This window comes from Carica papaya, chromosome 3 (assembly GCF_054855325.1).
Source record: "Carica papaya isolate Zhongbai chromosome 3, ASM5485532v1, whole genome shotgun sequence".
NCBI lineage: Eukaryota > Viridiplantae > Streptophyta > Magnoliopsida > Brassicales > Caricaceae > Carica > Carica papaya.
This window is the reverse complement of record NC_142311.1, coordinates 7,701,481-7,725,411: the sequence shown is the minus strand read 5'-3', so window position 1 is coordinate 7,725,411 and position 23,931 is coordinate 7,701,481. Positions and strand designations below refer to the sequence as shown.

At 34.7% G+C, this 23,931-nt stretch overlaps 3 protein-coding genes across 6 annotated transcripts; 1 reads left to right on the top strand and 2 right to left on the bottom strand.

Moving 5' to 3' along the window:
* Positions 1 to 8,255, top strand: LOC110825238 (O-fucosyltransferase family protein). 2 transcript variants are annotated; one of them, XR_015817688.1, is made up of 10 exons: positions 1 to 185; positions 306 to 462; positions 1,744 to 1,822; positions 1,970 to 2,040; positions 2,321 to 2,409; positions 4,429 to 4,552; positions 4,648 to 4,931; positions 6,442 to 6,571; positions 6,830 to 7,553; positions 7,946 to 8,255. XR_015817688.1 is itself a non-coding variant. In XM_088215418.1 (9 exons), exons 1-9 carry the CDS (start codon positions 178 to 180, stop codon positions 7,445 to 7,447), a joined length of 1,560 nt encoding a protein of 519 aa, XP_088071544.1. In that variant the 5' UTR covers positions 1 to 177; the 3' UTR covers positions 7,448 to 7,886. The 2 variants fall into 2 exon arrangements, 1 of the variants encoding a protein (XP_088071544.1); XM_088215418.1 differs by lacking the exon at positions 7,946 to 8,255 and having other exon boundaries at positions 6,830 to 7,886.
* Positions 8,256 to 9,235: 980 nt separating this feature from the next.
* Positions 9,236 to 17,291, bottom strand: LOC110811961 (uncharacterized). Of its 2 annotated transcripts, none has more exons than XM_088215417.1 (9): positions 16,770 to 17,291; positions 16,561 to 16,653; positions 16,141 to 16,245; positions 14,682 to 14,831; positions 14,357 to 14,455; positions 14,156 to 14,284; positions 11,181 to 11,285; positions 10,305 to 10,421; positions 9,236 to 9,612 (listed from the first exon to the last, which is right to left on the bottom strand). In XM_088215417.1, the coding sequence occupies exons 1-9, from the start codon at positions 17,076 to 17,078 to the stop codon at positions 9,448 to 9,450; spliced, it is 1,272 nt and encodes a 423-aa protein (XP_088071543.1). In that variant the 5' UTR covers positions 17,079 to 17,291; the 3' UTR covers positions 9,236 to 9,447. The 2 variants fall into 2 exon arrangements, with proteins under 2 accessions (XP_088071543.1, XP_021894287.1); XM_022038595.2 differs by having other exon boundaries at positions 11,181 to 11,360; positions 16,770 to 17,290.
* A 1,517-nt stretch (positions 17,292 to 18,808) lies between these two features.
* Positions 18,809 to 23,875, bottom strand: LOC110811941 (Tetratricopeptide repeat (TPR)-like superfamily protein). 2 transcript variants are annotated; one of them, XR_015817687.1, is made up of 3 exons: positions 22,369 to 23,875; positions 20,903 to 22,287; positions 18,809 to 20,601 (listed from the first exon to the last, which is right to left on the bottom strand). XR_015817687.1 is itself a non-coding variant. In XM_022038569.2 (2 exons), exons 1-2 carry the CDS (start codon positions 23,534 to 23,536, stop codon positions 21,455 to 21,457), a joined length of 2,001 nt encoding a protein of 666 aa, XP_021894261.2. In that variant the 5' UTR covers positions 23,537 to 23,875; the 3' UTR covers positions 20,729 to 21,454. The 2 variants fall into 2 exon arrangements, 1 of the variants encoding a protein (XP_021894261.2); XM_022038569.2 differs by lacking the exon at positions 18,809 to 20,601 and having other exon boundaries at positions 20,729 to 22,287.
* Between the last annotated feature and the right edge of the window lie 56 nt (positions 23,876 to 23,931).

Here is a 23,931-nt window from a genome sequence, read left to right as displayed (position 1 = left end):
CGAGCTTCATTACCAAATTTTACATCTTCACTCTCTCTAAGCACTTTAGCTACAAACACACACAGCACGTCACAAGCAAGGGAGGAATAGAACCTCTGTAACATTGACTTAGATCTCCATTTTCCTGCAACACCAGCAATTCCTTCCACAAAGCGTTCAATCCAGTCCTCTAAAACAATGAGGAGGTACAATCGAGACGCCATATCTTTCTTCTCCGGTTTTTCTGGATAGGAAAGTCTTCATTTCCAGCTTGTTTTTCACCTTGAGATTTGGTATGAGATTGAACATTATTTTATTTGTTGCAGGTTAGGTCACCATCGGCTGCACGGTAAGCAAGGTGCGGGAGTTAAAGGTATGTTAGTCAAGCTTGGCATCGCAGTTGTCGTTCTCTTGATCTGCACTCTTTCGCTTTTCTTCTCGGCAACTACCAGTGAGAATCGCGGATCGAGCGGTCCGTCGGAGGTTAGTATGAACGCGGTTGTATAAGCCGCTGGTTTTTCCTTTTAATTCTCTTTGGTTCGTCAGATAACCGAAACGGGAGAAATTGAAAGCCTGATTCTCGCATCTTTCATTACTCGGTGCTGAAATTTTCTAAGAAACCTGAAATACACATTTATTAGAAAAAAAGGCCTTTCTATCATAATTTTATTTTGTTATTTCTTTACTTAAATTTAAGGTTTCTCATTGGTCGCATAGGTGAATTTATTTATTCGGGAGTAATTGCAGTAGATGAGTAATTTTCAGTGTTTTCCACTGGGATCTAGATACTGTATTGGGTCAACTGAAATCACATTCAGCTAATAAAGTAAGTAAATTATACTTCAAATAGTCCACTTTCTTCTTCTTTTTCGGATGAAAAAGATCAAATTATCAGTTGTTAATAAATAAAACAATAACAACGAAATTAATTTCAAATCACTGCATTCTCGTAATGGCAAATGCATTTCAGCTATATGCCACTAATTCACCAGAGTTAATGAATGTTATTAGCATATTACATTTTTTTCCTTTGAGAACTGAATGAAGATCTGCCTTGCAGATGGAGGCAGTCAAGTTATGACAGCTTTGTGGTCTCATAGGAGATCTTTTAAAAGCAAATGAAGAAGTCCAATCACCTAGTGACATAGAAATGAGCACTTAGCAGATGCATCAAATAAAAGCAACAAGGGAGAAAACAATGAAATAGTTCTTCGACATTTCAGATAAATTTTCAGATATAAAGCTAAAATTTACCAAGGAATCCCACTTGTCTTGTGGCTTTACGGATATAAAATGTTGTTTAAAATCATTGCATTTTCTGAACACGGAAGTGATGCTTTGCAAGATTTGAAGCATCAGGTGCACTTTGATGTCTACGGAACTGAACTTTCCCTCTATATCTGTTACTATCTCATTATTCTGCCAATTAAGAAATAAAAATGCTACATTAGTTGTTGCCATATGGTGAGTGATAGGGATTTCAAACGAGGTCTCCTATCTTTTCCTTTTCAAATTAGTGGGCAGCTGTAATTCTGTTTCTTGTTGTTGCAGTGTACAAAAACTATTAATTGTATAAGCTCAAAAGTGTCATTGTTTTGAGATATACAAGCAACTAATGAATGATGCATGTATGCAAATTAATATGCATGGAGAATGAACATGCCTGCGTACATCTTGAATTCTGTCTTCTCATCTCTAGTTTTTTCTTATCATTGTTGATTAATCTGATGGTTGGCCATTCTTTTTGTTTTAACTTTGAAGCAGATCAATGTAGAGGAACTTTGGGCAAGTGCCAACTCTGGTGGTTGGAGACCATCATCAGCTCCACGATCAGACTGGCCTCGTGTGTAGTTCTCATGTCTTCAGCAGACAATTCCAATAAATATTAAACCATGTTATGATAAAGATTATGAGATCATATTGTAACAGTGACTGATTAGGTTTAGAAGATTTTTGAATATGAAATTTATCCTTTTTCTCATTCTGGCAGCTCCTCCAAAAGAGAGCAACGGTTATCTCCGCATTCGTTGTAATGGTGGTCTGAATCAGCAGCGTAGTGCGGTCTGTACTTTATTCTTGCTATAATCTCAATTTTGTCCTGTTCATGCTCCTTTTTTTTCTTAATCTTGACTGGTATCAGTTACACTTGGATGCCTATAAATTTGCTACAGTTTTCTTCTTTCTACTGCTTCTTTTTCACATGTATATTAAGATGTATTTCAAAGAAATTTCAAACAATGCGTTTGGTGAAGCTTGAAAAGCTTGAATTGGCTCTGAAGGTGCCACCTATTTGAAGGAATTATTTGCAATAAACTAATGGATGGCATTCTGGATATCGTAGATTTGTAATGCTGTGCTTGCTGCCCGAATCATGAATGCTACACTCGTGCTGCCCGAGTTGGATGCAAATTCGTTCTGGCATGATGACAGGTATCATATTTTTAATGTACTTGTCCTTAAGTTTTCTATGGTTTGCATCTGTTCCATAGATGTAGTAACTTGGAATAGTTTTGTTCAGTTTTTTTCAGTTATGTTTCCTGACTGTGGTTACTGGCTGATGCTTTATCTAAAGAAAGAATGGAAAATAACTGCAAAATACTAGATGAGGTAGCACTTTGGTAAATTTCCTTTCTTTAGGTTTTTTCCTTCCATTGTTTCCAGAAGCAGTTAGGGCATTGTAACTTCAAACATTGATTTCTACTCATAGTTTAAAGTGACAATTTGAAGAACTTTTGACTTCTGATTAATGTTGATCTTGCATCCCTTGGTTTTGGAAGTGTGGCAGATAGTCGTGTTCCTTGAAAATCAGCAGACTGAACTTCGAACTTTGACTTCTTAATCATAGTTTGAAGTGAGAACAGGAGGACAATATGAATTTCCGACACATTATTTTTCTTACATCCCTTGGTTTTAGGAAGTTTATCAGATGATCACATTCCTTGTTTTCGTATGAACGAAATGGCCTTTAGTTGGCTAGTCTCTTTGGTCTTTGGAAGCTCTCTAGAACCAACGAAAACTGGAAAAAGCGAGTTTAAAAATTGATTAGGTCTGAGCTCTCTAAACCATTCAGTTAGCCTAGATGTATATGTTGAGAGTAAAAAAGGATAAGAAATGTATAATCAAAGCACCAATTTGATGATAGCTAGATACGAAACAAAAACAATTACTCGCTAGTCAAATATTAATTGTCAAAATCTCAATGAGGTTTCCCAGATGCTCATCATAAATAGAGGATGACCACTGTACAAAAACTACAAATCCCTAACTCTACTAAAAGGAAAAGCAAAGTTTTCAAAAGCGTTTTTATTTTTTTTCCTTGTCACTGACCCACATGGTGGCAAGGGGATAACAAATATGAGTTCTTTTTCTTTTTTGGACTTATGATCAAGGTGTGACATCAGGCTTTCATGGACTTATCAAGGGGATAATAAATGCCCACGCAAAATCCCCATTGCAAAGGTGCAATGTCATATTTGTTAGAAAAAGAACTCATCAAGGGGATAACAAATATGAGTGCTTTTTTCTTTTTTGGACTTATGATCAAGGTGTGATACATTTATTAAATAACAAATATGAGTTCTTTTTCCCCACCCTCATCAAGGGCTTTTAGGACTTGACACCAACCATCAACCTTCAAACCTTCAGGAATGAAGATTCTCTTGTGTGAATCCCCTACAGGCTCAATGTGGATCAAGAACTTACCTCCTCTTTCCAACCCCAGTGCCAGCTACAAAGAGTTTTGCCCTCACTTTATGCCCTCATCCAAGGACTTTCATGTTTTTTTTTGGGTAGCAACTCAAGAATGGACGAGGCGGTCGTCATAGTTCCCTCAAAGACAATGGAGGATCTAGAGCCTCTACCACTCTCAGACAACTTTCACTGAGTCATGTGCTCCACTATCAAGAGCAATCTTGAAAGCCTTATGCTCAATGACTAGGAATTTCTGAGGAGTAGAGACTGACATGAGAGCGAGAGGAAAGACAGACTAGAAGAGGATGGTCTGGAGGAAGAAAGATAGAGATTCAGAGAGGGAGAGCGAGAGAGAGTAAAAGAAGAGACAAGGTTGTGTTGAGTTATCCTCCAGTGCAGAGAAAACCGAAAAAAATAACAAGGAAGATAAACCAGATTGGAAATGTTAATACAAAATTGAGACGCCAACTTTTGAGTTATATTTCTATTTCTTCATCCATTGTATTTCTTTTTATGTACTGGAAAAAAACTAGAATGAGCTGTGGATCCTCCAGAAGTTAACATCAATCTTCTGCTGTGTTCCATGTGCTAATTGCTTTCCCCTTTTGTTATGAACTTGTCATTAGAAAGTATTGATTGTGCATGGTGGATTAGGGAAGAAATATCCTTCCTATTTTTCCAACTTCTGTTGGTTCCTTCTTTCTGATATCTACCAGATCTCATGGGATTAAATGCAGTGATATTCTCTTTACCTTGCAGTGGCTTCCAAGGTATTTATGATGTTGAGCATTTTATCCAGACGCTGAGATATGATGTAAGGATTGTCGAATTCATTCCAGCAATTCGAAAGAATGGGAAAACCAAGAAGTTAAAAGCTTATCAGGTGGAACTTACATAGTTTCATATAACAAAAATTGTGTTTAAAATTGTGGCTTTTCCTTTTTGGTTCCTCCAATTCTTCTTGTTCCCTTGGCTCAGCTTCGGCCACCTCGAGATGCCCCTATTAACTGGTATACAAAAACTGCGCTGGAGAAAATGAAGGAGCATGGTGCTATTTATCTTACTCCATTTTCACATCGCTTAGCTGAAGAAATAGACAACCCTGAATATCAACGATTGAGATGCAGAGTTAACTATCATGCTTTGAGGTTTAAGCCACAAATTATGAAGCTAAGTGAGTCGATAGTTGAGAAACTCCGCGCACAAGGCCACTTCATGTCAATACATCTTCGTTTTGAAATGGACATGCTGGCATTTGCAGGGTATGTTCTTGTGCATCTATCTTTTTTTTTTTATATACTTTTTCGTGCCTCTTCACTTTTCGTTTTTTTTCCCCCATTATAATGCAGAAAATGGGACTGTGCTGAGTGTTATGGAGTAGACATAAGTTATCAAAGTTTTCTTGTGCTATGCAGCTTGCCAAATGTGGAATAATAAGAATACAATAACACTGATGAGTAACAACAGTGTTATTACTCAAATGTGTTGTTACTCCTTTTGAGTAACAACACAATATATTTTAAGAATACAATAACACTGATGAAACCCATAACTCCCGTTTTTTTGAATGCTCTATCAAATAATAATAACATACTTAAATGAATCACACAATTACTGACTTAAATAAGAATAGTAAAAAAATCTAGGGGCTATTTTCTCTACTAATCATGGATGTCTTTGGTAGGTTTTATCCAATAGATCTGCTAAGTTTATGTTATAATTGCAATATACGTTTCTTTTGTACTTGTTTCAACCCATTAAGATTAGAACCTGAAATTTTTATTTATTTAAGGTCCATGTTGATTCTTTTGTCCCTTTCTTCTTCGGAAAGGGATTGGGTGTCTATTCTTCCTGATACATTTTATTTTCTGTTTTTTGTTTGGAGGATATCCTGACCTCTCAGTATCAATTCTAATAACTTCTCCCTGTTCAATAATATTTTTATGAGAAAAGCTTTTTCTCTTTCAATAAAAGATTTTTGCTGCAAGGCTGGTTACAAGAGACTCAAAAGAAAACTCAGAAACTGATCTTAGCAAATTTTTGCAAGGATATATGCACCGAACCACTTAGAAAATTAGTTAAAAGACTAGATTTGTTTCATATTTTTGAATATACTTGCCATGTCAGAAACTAGCCCTACATATTGAATATCAAATCCAAAAGAGCCTTGGGATCACTTTATAATGATTTTACTTGCATCTTCTTCAGCTGGGAAAGCAATGCCTTACACTCCATAACACGGATAAGCAATGTCTTATGCTTCATGACATGGATCTTTCCAAGTAAGCAAGACATAAAAAGAATACTGATTGAGTTCCTTCCTTAGCTTGCTGTGCTTTACCTTTTCTGCAAAGCAGAATAAGATCATTTTCATCGGTAGAAACTTTGCATCTATATCTTCATCTTTTTGCAATCAATTTAAACAGTTTTTAAATATTTTTTTCTATTTTTTTTTCCTGAAATGGAAAAGAAATTAAGAAACCATAGCTTATAGTCATCATCATCACCAAAAAGGATGAACTGAAAGGTTTCTGAAAGATAAAAAGCGGACGAAAAACAAACTTTAACTGCTTCCTTTCCCTCTTTGTGTAAGCAATTTCCATTTTATACTTTATAATGTAAATTTCTGGTTCTTATATTGTCCAGCTGAAAAATTTTGGTTTCAGGTGAAATTTTAAGTAATCTGACCTAGCTTAACCACAGCTTAACCACATTGATAACAAAGGAATAACTATTTAAAAAGAAATGATAACAAAGGAATAACTTCTACAGGTGCTTTGACATATTTACCCCAAAAGAGCAGAGTATACTGCGGAAGTACCGAGAAGAAAATTTTGCAGAGAAAAGGCTTGTTTATAATGAAAGAAGGGCGATTGGGAAATGTCCGCTAACCCCAGAAGAGGTGAGTTTCTTTATTTTGAATGTTTATCTCTTTCTTTGATATTTCAAAAAAAAAATCTCTTTCTTTGTTGCTTGAACACAACACAAGCGCTTGAATTAACATTGGTTGAGTTTGTTAAGACTGGAAAAAGAGAGACTTCTGTGTAAATACTAAGTATTGCATCTGAAATATTCTAATGATTTTTCAAGAATATCATTTTGCTAAAGAGGTTGTTCAATACATTGACATCATATTGCTTTTTTTTTTCTTTTGCTGCAGGTCGGTCTTATCTTACGGGCTATGGGATTTGATAATTCCACCAGGATATACCTGGCGGCTGGTGAGCTCTTTGGTGGCGAGCGGTTCATGAAACCATTTCGCTCCTTGTTCCCTCGCCTTGAAAATCACAGTTCAGTGGACCCCACAGAAGAGCTAGTTACGAACACGAGAGGGCTGTTAGGGTCTGCAGTGGATTACATGGTCTGTCTTCTTTCTGACATTTTCATGCCAACATATGATGGACCAAGCAACTTTGCCAATAATCTTCTTGGTCATCGTCTTTATTATGGCTTCCGGACTACTATCAGACCTGACAGAAAAGCTCTTGCTCCTATTTTCATTGATCGAGAGAATGGTCATGTGTCTGGTTTTGAAGAAGCAGTCAGGCGTGTCATGCTAAAGACAAATTTTGGTGGGCCTCACAAGCGGATTTCGCCTGAATCATTCTATACAAATTCCTGGCCTGAATGTTTCTGTCAAACATCAACCCAAAACCCAGCTGATAGATGCCCTCCAGGGAATGTTTTGGAAATTTTGGACAATCAGTTGGAGAAAGGGGCACATGACTTAGAACCTTCAACTAGAAGAAATTCAACAGCAACTTCGGCGAGAAGATAAGGCTTTCACTGCAGTTTTGTGTTGGTGTAGTTATAAGGCCATTCCTGAACCTTATGCACCATATTGGATGAAGAAATGGGTTTCTTGACCTTGCTCTACTATTCAGGTAATACTTTGTATATGCTATTTATTTATTTACCCATATTCAGAGTCTTCCCAAGATTGGAACCTTCTAAACACTAAGTTATAGGGAGTTCCAATTCCTTGCCTCAGAGATGATAACTTCAAATGCCTTGGTGTTTTTATCCTAATCGAGAAGTAGATTGTAAAGCAAAGTCAATTTCACCATATAAATTTTAATCTATCTTTCATAGCTAGTTAGGCCCCTCAAGAAATATAGCAGTTGTATTGTTGATTGGTTTTGTTAGCGTCATTGAACACCGCAATATTATTGATTCAATTATGTTATCTTCTAATACTGACGGGAATTTTAGCTTTATTTATTTATGTTATAAATATGGCTTCTGTTTAAGTTTTGTATGTCTGCTTTTCTCTTAGGTCTCTTGGTTGGGTTACTTAAATTGACGACTATTCAATTACTGGGATTTTGACATGGGATCAGCTCACAAATAGATGGTAGAAAAGCCCTACATGTCATTTAGGGTCAAGACTACGTCAGATTGAATGGTTGGAACAAACCAGATAGTAATTCTTTCCTCACAAAATTTGCTCTATTGATGTATCAATGTTTTAGTGCTGAGATATGAAACCTATGAGATAGTCCAGGACTTGAGGCAGAAAGGGAAATGCCTAATTCTCATATTCATGCTTTAATAATATGTTATCGGCAAAAGGTGCTGTTACTGAATTGGCCAGCCTTATTTGGCTTACCCTTCGTACCAGTTGAGGTGGACTCTGGTATATCATTGAGTGCGGTGGATTTGACAAACTAAAAATTTAAAATGGCAAATCATATGGATGTTAGGTTCGTCATGTATATGAATAATCGAGTAACACTTGCAATAAAAAGCAAACTAATTTAAAGTTCTAAATGCTTGCATGCAAAATTTTGAAAATATAAACATTATTTATAAAATTCATTCAAAATTCACAATCTAGTAATCAAGAGAAGGTTATTTCGAATTTAAAAAATAATATAGGATGGAAACAATAAATGTGAGTTTTAGTTTAATTAAGCTCAGTTATTTCAATTTTACTACAAATTTCTTAATACAAACTTTTATTACCTTCTAATTTAATTTTCATATTTTAAATTAAATTGAAGATAGTTTTTAAGTAAAAATACAAGAGTAATTCATTTTAAACACAGCCTTAATTTTGAATGTTGAAATTGCAATTTATATATGAATTGCATATCTAGCACCCGAATAATGCAAAACAATTTAAACGATCAAAGACAACATAAAAACTAACCACCGACTTACCATTCTTCCAAAGATTGAAGAAACCAAAAAGAGGGAGGTAAATATACGAGCAAAATAAGAAAATCCTTTGCCATCATCACTTCATTATATACCCTACTAAAACCATTACTTTAATGTTATGCCCTAAATAACCACGCACATAAAATAGCCAAGAGCTTGAAGATTATCAAAGATCAAGGATAGCGTTAATATTTGCTATTCTTCATTTCCCTAGTAACTGCTTTTTTAAACAGAGATAAGCAATAAATGATACATCTTTCTCTGCCTTCTTATTTCATGGTACAGTCAAGTACACTTCAGCTTCCTGATTAAATAATATCTGAAAATGCTTCACAATTAACTAAACATTAAGCACCATATAAAACCATATCATAATCCCCAAGCAGTATCTCACCAATCTGAATAAAACAAATGCGTGGCAATTCTGTTAAACTAACAGTAAATAATTTTTGAAAACAAATGTAAGAGAAGAAGCTACTCCCTGCATTTTAGCTGTCACTCGCAACAAACATTTACAACCAGTAGTAATATACAAAAAAATTACATTTTGAAATGAAAAAGACTAAGGGGAAAATGAAAAGAAGTTAAAAAAAAAGGAAGTGCATGGTTAATAAATTAGCCTGGGGATTGAGTACGCAACTTATTCGCAACATAGAGAAGGTGACTGACATTTGTTGGGGGATAGTTCTGAAGAAGCTTCAGATTAGATGTGAAATCCCCGGCAAGCAGGCGCCTCCTTATGAGAATCAACATTGCACAGCAAACTCTAAGGAGAGTCTCCTGCAATATTGAAACATTTGTTAGTTTCTCACCATCCATTTCATTCTTTCCACATCATTTCATCCTCAGGTAACACGATCTCTTGAAAAACAGTCCCTCTATTGGACTTTCTTTTTTCCTTTTTTCTTTTGGTAATCGCTTCCTCTATTTGATTGGTCAGCATGCTTTAAAAATTATAAGTTCAATTGTAAACCTAATTTAGCATGAAAGTACATCCACCACTCATTCTCTAAAGGTTGAGTATCTAAAGTTATCATATTGGTGAAAGGGAACCTTTGGGCCCTACATCGACATAAACATCACTAAATCAGATAAATACATGATAGGAAGCCAAAGAAACTAAAATGATATTCTAGTAGGTTCTTTGTGTTCAAGTACGGGTAGAAGTTTGAGAGACTATAATATCTATAAAAGTGCCTCAAATAGGATTTTTAAATCAAATTTGAGTTGAATATATTGTAAGAATTTACTGTTAGAATGAGATTTTATAGTACTAATGTTCATTTTGTCACTTATTCCTTTTTCCCCAATTTATCTTCCACCTAAGCCTATGTCACATATCGGTTCAGCTATCCAACAGCCCTGAAAGTATATAAAAGACATGCTTAATACTCTAACTGAGATTCCCAGGTTAACCACATCCACTAACCCGCCTCAAACAAACTAATGAAGGAAAAGAGCAATAATTCTACCTGAGGACCTTCAGGGTCACTGAGAAGGGTGTCCCAAATGTGAAGACTGTCAGCAAAATTGAATTCTTGAGTCAATAGGAGAGTAATCCACCTAAATGCATAGAACTGGGGATTAACCTGCAAGTTTCAAACATGTAATATGTAATTGAGGTAAATGATCTGACAAACATATAATTTAAGTCATTGAGACAAAATGATACATGAAACATATAAGTTAAGTCATTGAGGCAAATGATCTGCCAAACATATAATGTAAGTCATTAAGACAAAATGATACATTAAGCATATAATTTAAGTAATTAAGACAAACTGATTCACCAAAGGACTGAAAACTTAGAGCAGGGCAAACTTTTCACATTTCTCTATCATTATTTATTCCTTTACATATGCAATAATAACTCCTTAGACAAATAAGGAAAATGATATGTTTAGAGGAAGGTCACCAATATGGTAATGCTCAATAGCAACTAGACAGCAGAACACCTAGCTAGAACTTAATCAAACTTATTACTGAAAAACATCCTGCCTCAAATTACATCTGAAGTTCCAGAATTCAAATTTTAACACCATGTATCGCTGCAAACTATGTACATCATATATCAACACATTATAGTTCTGACTAAGCAATCAAGTATTGAGTGATAACAAGTTACTCATGCCCACAGGTTAAACAAATAATAGATTCTTGTTTTCTGTGTAATCGTCCGAATCTGATATTTAATTAGGATAACCATTTAAACTAGAAAATGTAGCTATTTATAGGGCACTAGTTGTTGAGCTGATGCTTATATCAAGAGGGAATAATTCAAGAGAAAGTCAGAGAAAATATGACAGCTGGCAGGAAAATGCAAGATGTGTTATGAGACTGTATCTTACTTTTGTTGTGATCTCAAGATGACGCCAAAGTTCTTCGTCGTGCTCCTTGAGAAGCTGCGACAACTTCGTAATCGTAGATCGTATTCCCACCACACTATTATCAAGCTGTTGACAGAAATGATCCCGAAATCCACTTAATAGTTCAACAAAACAGAAGAATGTGTCTGCTTCAGCAGAGGCCTGCATAGCTTAAAATGAGAAATGATATGCAAATGAAAGTATATATTAAAATGAAATAATCAAAAAGGGAAGAACAAAATGCCGAGATTATTTAAATAAAAACCAAAATACTTTCTCTTCTTAGAAAATATAAAAATAAAAATACAACAATTACAACTTATTCTTACTAGAAATTCTAGATAGCCGTTTTATTTATTTTTGTTATCCACTGCAGAAACAGTTTTTTGTTGTTGCATATTCCACTTTGAAATCGTTTTGTAGAGAAAAAGTTTCCATTTTTCCAGGGAGAGTGCAAGTGTATTGCTGATGAGCAGACATGGGGTTAGCATTTTTCTGGTCCCTCGTCATGTTCTTGGACCTGTTTCATACTACAAGATGGTCAAATATAATCAAAAGAGAGATACAGTTTCCCATGACCAGGCTATCGTTACTGGTTATTTCCACTCAATTAGTCCTAAAAACCTGAATAACATTTCTTGTGGTCAGCCTACCGTTACAGGTCATTTTTCCAAGATCTTTTGTGGGATCCCAAGCAATGACAAGTACTCTTATACATTTATTATTATATTATTTTAAATATTACCAATGAGGAAGGAAGTACAAAAGGGAGCACAAGATATCCTCTAATGCAAAAACAAAGCAAAAAGAAAACGAAAACAAAAAACAAAAAACGGAAGATTCAAAAACCAATGACCAAAGCCAAGATCTGTAGCAAGCATAGACGACTCCAGCAAAAACCCCCTGACCACCATATCAATCAAGCTAGCTAAAAGAACTCGTCCACAAATAACAAATAGTATGAATGCAAAAGCTCCTAAACAACAACAAACTGAAAATAGGAATAAGGACAAAGAATAATATTTTCTTTCATTTCCTTTGCTTACCCCATAAGTCACCATAGTTGTCAATCAAAACAGTTCGAATAGAAATGATAAGACTGGATCTTTTTTTATCCACTTAAATTTTTGGCTAGGTAATATTTCACATGGTATTAAAACCGTCAGAGTTTGAATGTTATTTTTCCCTCATTTCTTGTGAAGAAATTAAATTTTTATCACAAAATAGTGGTAGATTTGTGCTTAATCCATGCTTCCTGACTAGTAAGGTTTCACCTGAGATGGTCTGTTAAAATATAAACAATCATTTCAGTCTTTTTTTTCTCAACTTATGCTTCTGGATGATTAGTCACCTAACTTAATCATTTCATAAACGAAACTTATCCCCCATATAACTTTCCAAGCCACTTTATCTCCTTTCTTTTCTTTTTTTAAAAGAAAAGATAGAATTGTAATAATACAGCACCAAGTGGGTGCCATCCAATTACAAAAGAATCTAAGATTCAAAAGTCTCAAAATTTCTCTGATGTTCCCTGATTCCTCTCCATAAGTGAGAGGGTGAACATTTAAGAAAATATTCAAGGTCTGGAACTAAAGATCTCTAATTCTGGAACAAGAGAGCAAATGCTCTCAAAACATTTTCTATATTATGCCCAGATCTCATTTGTCATAGAGCCAACAACTAAACAGGACAAGTTAAGAAGGTCGAAGGATGAGTTCCACAACCTCCGTATACTAAAAAGAGGCTGTTGGGGATTCATAGTCTCGGAAGCACAATCACGAGGAATTAACTAGGATTGCACCCCTCTTTCTCAAAATTTTCTAAAGTTAAAATTCTTCCCCAAACAGCTTAACAAGCATAAGAGAAGTCGGTATAGAGGAGCTATAGTTCCAACTTTGCTTCCAAGGAATTCTAGAGACAACCTCATTCTGGACAAATGGTATACATTTGACCAAAAACCTTACAAGTATTATGTTAGGGTCCACTGCACCTAGGCAAGAGAACAGTGAATGAAGGAACTCAACAGCCTCTCAGTCATTTAGGTTTCGAAACAATCAAATAAGAAAAAGATCCCAGCAGCAACAAACTGAACATACCCACCGAGCAAAGTTCCTTCATCTCTAGCCAGGGAAAAAGTCCTAGGAAATAGATTATAATATATGGGATCTGAATCCAACACAACATACATGTCAGATGCTTGATGATCTAGAACTACAGATAATAATATATGATAATATGAAGATGATGATAAAGACTCTTAGGTTAGGAGTTGAAAAAATTAACACACAAATGGAAATGCATGTTCTTCAATATCTAAATTTAGGACAAACAACAATTCAGGTATATATTACTAATTATTAATATTTTTTTAACTTTAACTAAAAACATGAATCAGCTATCTTTTTAAACAAAAGATTGTATATTGCTATGTATATAACATCAGCTTAGCTTACATCCCTTTTATTATCTTTTGTATAAAATGAATCCAAATATCCGTATCCAATTTTTTGGCTTCACTTTTGAGCCCTGTATTTTTTATCATGAAAATTATCAAGCCAAAATACTCCGACACATAGTTATACCAGGCAGTTGCACCGGAATCTAGGAAACATAATGAGCTTTTAATGGAAAATCCAAGATGGTAATTGCTGATTGATGACAATTGAGATACCCAGACGATGCTAGTAAGGATGTATATTGGGAAAAATGGGAACATTGTCAAGGAATCCATTCTAAGGGCCACTAATATGTTCCATGGGCAGAGTAAGAGTTGAATGATAATAATCTACTACTAATGCCTGGAGCGTAAAAAATAACTCCTTTTTGAAACCAAATGTGCTTGTTATGTACTTCAACCTGTAAAGGCGGAAATCTAAATTTTTTTGTTCAGCTATGATAAAAATATTATCATAATGAAAAGATGCCCCATATTAGGAACAAAGAAAAGCTATACTCACTGCATTTACTTCGTCCGGATCATTTTTAAATACATAGAAAAGGGGGGCCAAAATTTCATTCATCCCTTGAACATATCTGATTCCTGGATTTAACTTTGCGAAAACAATCAATATGTTCCTCAAAGCCTCCTGAAAGTGAGCACGTCAGTCAGCCAAATAACTCAAAACATAACTAAAACAAAACAAGGAACCAAAAAACACCTGATTAGCTTTTGCAAATGCTGATTCCCCGGAAAAAAAATGCATGTCAGGATGAGTGCGTTTTACATCTCGATCAATTTGTTCCATGATCTCTGTGTCCTAAAGAATGCAAAAATTGAGATTAGATATCTCACAAACTGCATATATGCACTTTAATACCATTTTAATGCCAGACAACAGCATAAAGCACAAATATTCCCCTAGAGGTCCCAAGAACTAATGACATACCCTAGTCTACAAGAACATATGACTAGAACATTAGGTACTAGTAATTCCTTCAGGTATGGCCCCTGAAACTCATGTTCAAGTTTGCTGAATATGATACCTGAAAAAACTTATTCCAAATGCTGGTCTGCCCTAGGCTCAGAGGATGCTCGTCATGAGTTATTTCTGCCCTTGAAAGTATGCCACTGCTTGCAGATTTTGACTCGTCATTATCAGCCCTTGAGTTTTCCAACCTCCTTGCGATTTCTGACTAACTAGCCACAAAAAGATTTAGAAATCCAATACGTTTACACAAAAACAAACAAGGAGAGCCAAAAAAAAAGAAATTCATATGCATCTCATGTGAAGTTTGGAATCATACTAATTTTCACTCTCTAAAATAAAAACCTAGATACCCTGTCAATTTACCTAAGCAACTGGCCTCAGAATAGAACATATAAGGATGTAATACTGAATCATATAACACAGGAGCTCAGCACCTGTCAATTCAGCTAATAACATAAACATAAATTTGCACCATCTAAACCACAATTTAATTCAAGAAAAGTTATGGGAAGAAAGCAGATGAAGAGAAGGAGGTCATAAGCACAAGATTCTCTAAGGCGAGTGTGATTTTACCTGCAAGTCTAAAGTTGTGATGGCTCAACATCCTAGTTGGTTCCATTTATCAACAGAAGTGATGCAGGAAAAAAACTTTTTGGCAAAAATTCATAGCAGTCAATGAAAGATTGAAATATCATTATTCATGGTCTGCATGTTATGCTGAAACAACTTTTCTCTTGTAGCGGATTTGAGGAAAAAGAGAAAAAGAAGACTTTTTGAGGTCACTTGCTCTCCCTTTCATAGAATTAGCATTTCACAGTTGCAGACCCTGTGTATTTGGTTAAAATGGCTTAATCTTGTAGATAGTGATGATCTAGGGGACAATAGATAATTTTTTCATTGCTTTTCCATAAAGATCTTGCATTCCAGTGGCATCCCCTCGGTGCCTGATTAATAAATTCTCTCTTCCAAATCTATATTCCATTGATAATTTTTTTAGCCTCATTATGCTTCAGCAGAAATTGATGTCAAACTCCGAACTATCATTAATCAAAAGCAGAAGCATGTTTATACATACAAAATTGAGCTCCAGAATTTAACCATGTTCTGTATAACATTCTGTAGATGACTAAAAATAACCAGAATCATATGCAAATGAGCTAAAGTACTAAAAAAATTTTAATGACCGGTGCAGCTGAAGTTTTGTTCGGAAAGATCAAATGTGCTTAGATTCCATACAACAAAGGCTAAAACTTTAAAGAATAATGTTTAATTGTATTTAAGTTATATCTAGAACTGTTATAAATAAGTTTTTTTAGAAGGTTTGTAACAAAAATCCAACTAGGAATGGGAAATCTTAAGAAACTAAGGATCTAACTAGAAATAAGAAATACTAAGAAAAGTAGAAAACTAAAATAAATCTTAGACTTGAACTAGAAAAGATAAAAAATAATAAAATAATAACACTTAGAATTGGACTAGGAACAGTATGCTGCCTCAATGACAATATTACTTACAGGATTCATCAAAAGCTCCTCCTTAAAATGCTTGTACTGCAATCTTTTCTTAGCCAATTCAGCAGACCAAAGTGAACGATCAGGAGGCAGATAACCCAGTAAGAGCTGGAACAATCAATTAGCTAACTTGAGATTTATACTTAGGTGTCAACTCAAACAAAGTAAAACTAGAGACAAGGCCTTAAAGTTATACTTTGATTCAAAGATCCCAACAGATCAATATGGTAAAAACAAACAAATTAAGCTCACTCAGTAAAGAGCAATTCAGAATTATAAGATTCTAACGTAAATTTATACTTTTGTCGTAAAACAAACAGCGCCACAACATGAATCCCGAAAGTAATTATAACAATAAACAGAGAATTCCCTTCTTTTAAGGGAAAACAAATTCTTAAAAAAAAAAAGGAAACAAATGAATACCTTCCAAACAGTAGAGCGAATTCCAGAAGAATCAGGTATGCCCTGCGACGCTATCCTCCTCAATTCCCCAATATTTATCACCTTCTTCGACAGCTAACAAAATGCAAACCACAAGATTTACGGAAGAGAAAACATAAAACAAAATTTTAAGGGAAGAAAACTAGTAGTTTCTGCTTCTATTTTCGAAAGAGTTAGCAGGCAATCTTGACCTCAGATAAGAGTTGAGCCTGGCGAGAAATATCATCGGGGGAGGGTCCTACAGAATCACCATTATTATCATTTCCGTTACTGCTGTCGTTTCGTGGATCCCTAGAATCGGTTTTTGGAGCCGGTGCTTGAACTGGAGGAGCAGGAGGAGGAGGGAGCGGGACCGGCGGGTCCAGCGTAGCCTCGACCGTGGCGATGGAGGATGCAGAGGAGGTGGCGGGGGAGTAGTGTGCAACGCGATCGTTGTTGGGAGATGGAGTGGTGGACCAAAGCGAGCTGTTGAGCCATTCCGGTACCCGCTTCTTCACCATTACAAAGATTGATCTATAGATATAGTAAACCCTTGTACACGTATGCAAATAGATATAGAGAGATTCAGAAGGTTAGTGAGGTTAATTAGTCTGATGGTAGAGTTTCTTCTTCTTCTTCTTCTTCTTCTTCTTCTTCTTCTTCTTCCCTGTTCTCTTCTCTTCTCAGAGGAGGAGCTAAAGTGACGGCACGGTTAGACGGAGGATGTTAAAATTGCGGTCAAGTAATGACGCGTTGTTAATATGATGATAACAATAATGTATTTCAGTTTTTATTTTTTATTTTTGCCTAGTTTATTTTTAAAATTTATAAAATTATTTTAAAATGTAATTTTTAATAAACGACAAAACAAAAAAAAAAAATTCTGAGGGAAATAAAAATAATTTAAAAATACAATTATTCTGTTTAATACTAAAAAAATAATTATTGGATATTTCTTTTCATTCTTAGTTTCTATTATTACCGGTTTTGTGATTTAAATAATAAATTAATTGTTTTTGTTAAATTTGTTTAGATTATTACCATAATTTGTAAACTTTATTTTTTTAAAAAATGAATTTAAAGATTGATTTATGATTATAAATATTTGAAACTTAATTTTTTTTTTCTCTATAAAAAAAGAAAGATTAGAGGTCTTAAAAACAATAATAATTGATTTTATTAGTCCAGGAATTATGAGGTCTGATTATCTTAATGTATCTCCCGCTTAATTACTAATTATTATGGCTCTTAATTAATTTATATGAAATATAAATTTAAAAAATAACAAATTATATCAAATAACATTATTTTAGTGTAAAAAAAAAAAAAAGAAACCCAGTTTATAATTTCGTTAAATTTGTTTGAATAAATATAATTAAATAAGTATATAAAATATTTATTAATCTAATAAAAATCAAGGGGTGAAAAGCCATGAATAATTTTATTAAACTTATTTATTTAACATTTTTAACAGATAAACAGGAATTAATTACCCCCACTAATCATCTTTCTACCAAATCATTATACGTGAATTTTTTCAGATAACAGTATATTTTAAGAATACAGATTGAGATATAAAATAAAATATAATTTTTTTTTTTTTTTTTAAAAAAAAATACAACATGATATAATCAATTTTAACTTAAAAGTGAATTATAACAAAACAAAGACAAAAATAATATTTGTAAATTATCAAACTTTGGAACTTGATATATTTAAATGTATACAACAATGCCGTCTGAGTAATTAATAAGTTTTTCCAAATTGTTAAGGATTTTAGGGGCCCTTAAAAATAACTAAATAAATAAAGCTTTATTTTATTAAACTAATCAATCAAATTTTATTTAAAAACATGAAAAATATTGATTCATCATAAAAGACTGCGTGAAAAACATTATCTGCAACATTCATAACAATTTCATCCTTTTATAACTTAGCAAATAAATGTTCAGATTTTTAACCTGAGGGTTTCGGTTCATACCCAACTGCTTAATTTTACTTGTGAAGAAACCGAGCATTAAAATGCATTCAGAATCAAATATACACTAGCTGCGACCTTTCCCTTAACCACTATACACAACACAAAAAGCATCCTATGGCTGGAATCATCACCTTTTAGTCATCAACAGTAAAAATATATAAAGAGAAGCAAGCAGAAGGTTCCATGTACGTATACACACATAACATAAAAGACATCCCATGGCTGGAATCATCACCTTATAGTCATCAACAGCAAAAACATATGAAGAGAGGCAAGAAGAAGGTTCCATATACGTACATACACAAACAGATGTAAGTTCAAGGAGAAGAGTTTATCACAAGCAGTAGATTTAGAACCTGTTTTGTTTGTCAACTTATGCAAGCCACCATGCGCAGCCAGCCAGATAAAGAATACAAGCATGGCCCAGTGAACTTCAGTGTATGACTTTTGTTTTGACAAACATTGTGCAATCCACATGTTTTGGTGTTCTCAGTAATTACATTTTTCAAAAAAAGGAAAGTGGGACAATCTAAAGATGTATCATGAAATGGGAACTATTTTCTTCATTTTCTTTTCAAAATGATACACAATAAAAGGCATTTACTGAGGCAAGATCCATGTGGGATTGGAAAAAAAGTATTGATCCTGTTTAGGACTGGAGTCCTGTGTCTTCTCCAGTTCTCAACCATGATAGTTTTTCTTTTTCTTGTTTTCTTTAAGGCAAAGAAATTTAAAAGGTTGCCAAAATTGTCAACCATGACAGTTTTTCTTTTTCTTGTTTTCTTCGAGGCAAGAAATTTAAGTACTGTGGTTTCACTTCATTTTACCACAAGTTAAAAATAAAAACATTCTAGATACTTTGAATTCAATGATCTAATACTACTGTGGTTGGGTGAAATCTACTTTTACACTGTAAAACCACATTTACGTGAATTTATAAAACAGAATATATTTACTAAAGAAAAACGATTCTTATAAGCAAACTTCCCAGTGTTAATTTTCCAAATGACAAATGGAATTCCTGCTCTTTTTTTCTCAGAGGTTAGTTCTTGAAAAATAGAGAAAAAAAATTATTTTTTATTGTGTGGATGATTTACAATTATTTTCCATTATGTAGGTGAAAATAAAAAATATTTCTAGACCAATATGTAGATGAAATTCAGAAATTTTTCTAAAAGATAACTTATCCTCTTTTCCTCTATATTTTCCTCTTCTCTCTTTTATGATATATTGCTACTTTTTTTATATTAAAAAAAAAAAAAAATGTATAGTCTCTGAAATGAGAAGACAAGTAAAACAGCAACCATAGAGCTCTTCTAACTAAGGCCTTGGCCTTTGTTCAAAGGTCGCCATGTTATGATCTTACGCTACTAACAGACTCAACAACATTTTACTACAGGAATGCTGACTGGGAAAAGGGTAACAACAGGCAAAGCATCACTTAGGATATTATGGCTTAGTTTGGTAAAGTTCTTTTGGTAGCTTTTAGAAATTGTGTTTGGTAATACATTATTAATTGCTTTTTTCAAAATTTTCAATTGGGAAAAACAAATTTAGCTACTATATAGTGGGTTTCTAAAACAAGATTTGTTACATAAAAAGCAAAGAAAATGTTATAGAGTTTTAATTACTTGCTAAATATATACATTATCATCCCAAATATTAATACGGAATATATAAACATGATCCAATTTCTAAAAAGAAAAATTGTTTCTAAATACATACCATTATGTTAACTATATTTCTAAAACTTTTTAACAAACACAAACATTTTGTACAATATCTCGATAATAGTTTATTAAAAATAATTTACCAAAAACTAATATTATTTTGGATAATAATAAGGTTTTAATTACAGTAATCAAAACAATTTTTTTTAAAAAAATTCCCACCTCACTACCAAATGTAGCCTATATGGACTCCTCATGATTCTGAAAGTTCTAACAGCCCCATGATAATCAAGATGATGGATAAACAATTGTATTTACCTTGTGACTTTGATAAAATGACCATAAGGACTTGTGCATTTGCTTCTTTTTGGAAGGCCGGACAGGCAACAGGCTCTGCAAATTAGATGCAGCAAGAACTTAAAAATATTGATCCTACAGTGCTCAGCTCAAGCAGCACTGCGTCATTTTTTTTTTTTTTTTGAAATAAAAAGTATACCAACTAGATTAGATCAAGCAGCACTGCATCATTAAATGGAGTTCATTAATGTGGCTTCAATAACTACTGTTTTTACTTACATAAGCCAAAAGAATAAGTCTTTTAAGATATTTTGAGCAGAAGTTTAGTTACATAAATTTAAGTCTGCAAGTAAGATCTTTTGATCTATAAAAAGTTATAATTTGGACAACCCTATACCTTTTTCTCCTCCACATTAGGGGCAGATGGTTTTGCAGCTGCAGGCTCTTCAGGTGGTAATCCAAGCTTCTGCCTTCTTTCTGTCTGTTAAGAGATAAACTAATCCATTCAATCACAGTAAGGAATTGATAAGCAGCAAAATAAACCAGAAACTGGACGACTGTCTCCAAGCAAGTTCCTCCATAACATCAAAGTAGGCAGCTCCATTTGCAAAAGACTGCTTTCCTGCTTGTAAGAATCTGCAATTTCCTATCCACTTCACAGGCATTAATCAATACATTTCTGCCAAAATATTGTCTCTTTTCTCCTTAAAAGACCCCAAAGCATCTTGCTCTAGGATTTGATCTTCATCTTAACATAGTTTAACCTTCTGGAGACCATCTCCTCAGGAAAGGAGTAAAACCACCACTTCTTGATGAACTCCTAAAAACCATCAAACTTCATCCACTTCTTCTCGAATTTAAAATGAGACAGCCTCCGTTTGACTTTATGGAGATCCAAACAGCAATAGCAATTGAACAAGACCCAGGGCCAAAAATTCACCACATCATGTCACCAATAATCTCCACAGGAACAGATCCCATCCTTGAAATGATGGAATCGCTTTATATCTCTAAGTACGATCTCCCTTTGGCTTACCTTACTAGTATATTTCATCATAGAATGACAATCCCCACAGATCCTAAGGTTCTTCACAATCCTAATGGTCACGCCAGGAGAAGTACTAATGAGCCCAAAAGCGACTGCCAACTTCTCACTGTGACTTCCTAATGCATCTTCTTTCTCTTCTTCTTCAATATTATGGAGTACCCATCCAGTTTCTGGCGTGTATCCTCTTTCCCTAGCACTAGACATGATTTCCTCTAACTTCATGTATATTTCTTTTACATTCATATGAGATTGATCGCCAGCAACAAAGCTATGCACTTGACCATCCACCTCAATATAACTCCACCCTGGATCTTTCCCGACTCCTCTATCCTGCATAAACATTCTCACTCTCTCCACATCTTGCCATCTTCCTGCTGCAGCATAAATGTTTGACAAGAAAACATAGCTCCCAGGATGCTTAGGTTCAAGCTCCATTAGCCTCTCTGAGGCTACTTCTGCCATCTTAATATTTTTGTGCGCTCTGCAAGCACAGAAAAGTGCTCCCCATATCACAAAATCAGGATTTATTGGCATATTTCTAATGAATTTCATAGCTTCATCTAGCCGGCCTGCCCTGCCTAATAGATCAACAATTAATGCATAATGTTTCATGGTGGGTTCAATTGAATAGTCGAGCTTCATGCTATGGAAGAAATTAAGTCCCATATCTACTTGCCCAGAATGCACGCATGCAGTTAGTACGCCAAGAAACACGACTCCATCCGGTTGTATTCCTATAAACGTCGCAAGGTCAGTGCCTGAATGAATAAAAACAAAATCGTCATCGAATTATAAGGAAGACAGAAAAGAGAAACCTGAATACATCATCTGTCTGAAGCACTGCATAGCTTGTTCAAAACGTCCATGGATTGCCCAACCCCATATCATAACACTCCAGGTAAGAATATCCTTATGTTTTGTCTCACCAAATACCAAACTAGCAGACTCGATATTACCACATTTTGCATACATGTCTACCAAAGCAGTTCCAATGCCTCCGTTCACACAGAAACCATTGTCCACAAGATAATTGTGAATTCGTGCTCCAATCTGAAGGGCACCAAGTTTTGCACATGCTGAAAGAGCAGAAACAACAGTAAGCTTGTTAGGCCGCATATCCTTCTCTAACATCTTGGAAAACATTGATAACGCCATTTCATGGTCTCCATTTTGTGAAAACCCATTAATCATCGTGGTCCAAGAAATCACGTTCTTCTCTGGCATTTGATCAAAAAGCTCTCTTGCTCGATTCAAATCCTCATTTGCCATAAACCCATTTATAATGCAATTCCAAGACCCAACATTTCTCTCTGGCATGGCTCCGAAAAGCTCGGTAGCTTTCTTCAAATCCCCCACTTTACAGAACCCATTAATCAAAACATTCCACAGCAAAATACTCTCCATCTTATTCCGGTCAGGACTTTCATCGAACACTTGTAAAGCAAACCTCAACTTCTCGACCTTCACGTACATATCAACCAAAGAAACACGAACAAACGAATCAAACTCAAACCCGGACTTCGTAACCACACAATGAAGGCACTTATCTAGCCAATCAGACCCCGAATTAGCAGCCGATTTAAGCACAAAAGGATATGTTAACCTATCAGGTTTTACTCCCAGCCTCAACATGAGAACAAAATGGGAAATTGAGCGCTCGAAATGATCATTCTCCGTTAACCCACGAATCAAAGCATTGAAAACAAATGAACCCTTTTCATCGAAATTGTGAAAGACAGAAAGCGCGTGATCCACGGAACCGAGCAGAAAGGATGAAGATATCAACTGAGTGGTAACCCAGCTGCTGGAGAAGAGGTAGTGGCGGAGGATCCGTGCATGGACTTGGCAGAGTTGAGAGATGGTTTTGGAGGAGTGAATGAGAGATATGAAATGGGTTTCAAGGGGATTTGGTTTGGAGGAGGAAACTAGGCCGGTTTTGGTGGGAAATGTTCTTGGTTTGAAAAGATGATGAAGTGATTTCATTCTTCCTCTATTACTGCGACAAAATTGTACAAACTGTTGAAGAAATACAGAAACTGCATCATTCACAATGTAGACTAGTAAGTTGATCTTGAAGGCATTCAGAAACTGCCTCTTGATCAAGTTTATTCTAGGAAGTATATGTACTTTCGAAATGTATCAACTTGATGCATATAAAAATCCTGTTCTGGTTGTAAGAACTACAAAGATTCATTTCTCGCTGTAAAAAGTATCCAGAATAATTTGAATAAAAATCAGCCAATTATTCTTCCTATCTTGTTTTCCCGTTTTCTTCTTATAGATCTTTAAAATATTCTCTCTTTCATCAAATCATCACAAAATCTTAACGATAACTTAAACCAATTCAAATAAAAAATTAAATTTTTTGACATGTATTA

Coding starts and splice junctions, on each gene's coding strand:
- LOC110811961 (XM_022038595.2), bottom strand. CDS start 17,078: ATGGTGAAGAAGCGGGTACCGGAATGGCTCAACAGCTCGCTTTGGTCC. Junction 14,285..14,356: donor CATTTGCAAAAGCTAATCAG/GTGTTTTTTGGT, acceptor GCTCACTTTCAG/GAGGCTTTGAGGAACATATT. Junction 10,422..11,180: donor ATCTTGAGATCACAACAAAA/GTAAGATACAGT, acceptor TGAAACTTGCAG/GTTAATCCCCAGTTCTATGC.
- LOC110811941 (XM_022038569.2), bottom strand. CDS start 23,536: ATGAAATCACTTCATCATCTTTTCAAACCAAGAACATTTCCCACCAAA. Junction 22,288..22,368: donor CAGACAGATGATGTATTCAG/GTTTCTCTTTTC, acceptor CGACGTTTATAG/GAATACAACCGGATGGAGTC.
- LOC110825238 (XM_088215418.1), top strand. Junction 2,041..2,320: donor TGAATCAGCAGCGTAGTGCG/GTCTGTACTTTA, acceptor TGGATATCGTAG/ATTTGTAATGCTGTGCTTGC. Junction 2,410..4,428: donor TCGTTCTGGCATGATGACAG/GTATCATATTTT, acceptor TTTACCTTGCAG/TGGCTTCCAAGGTATTTATG.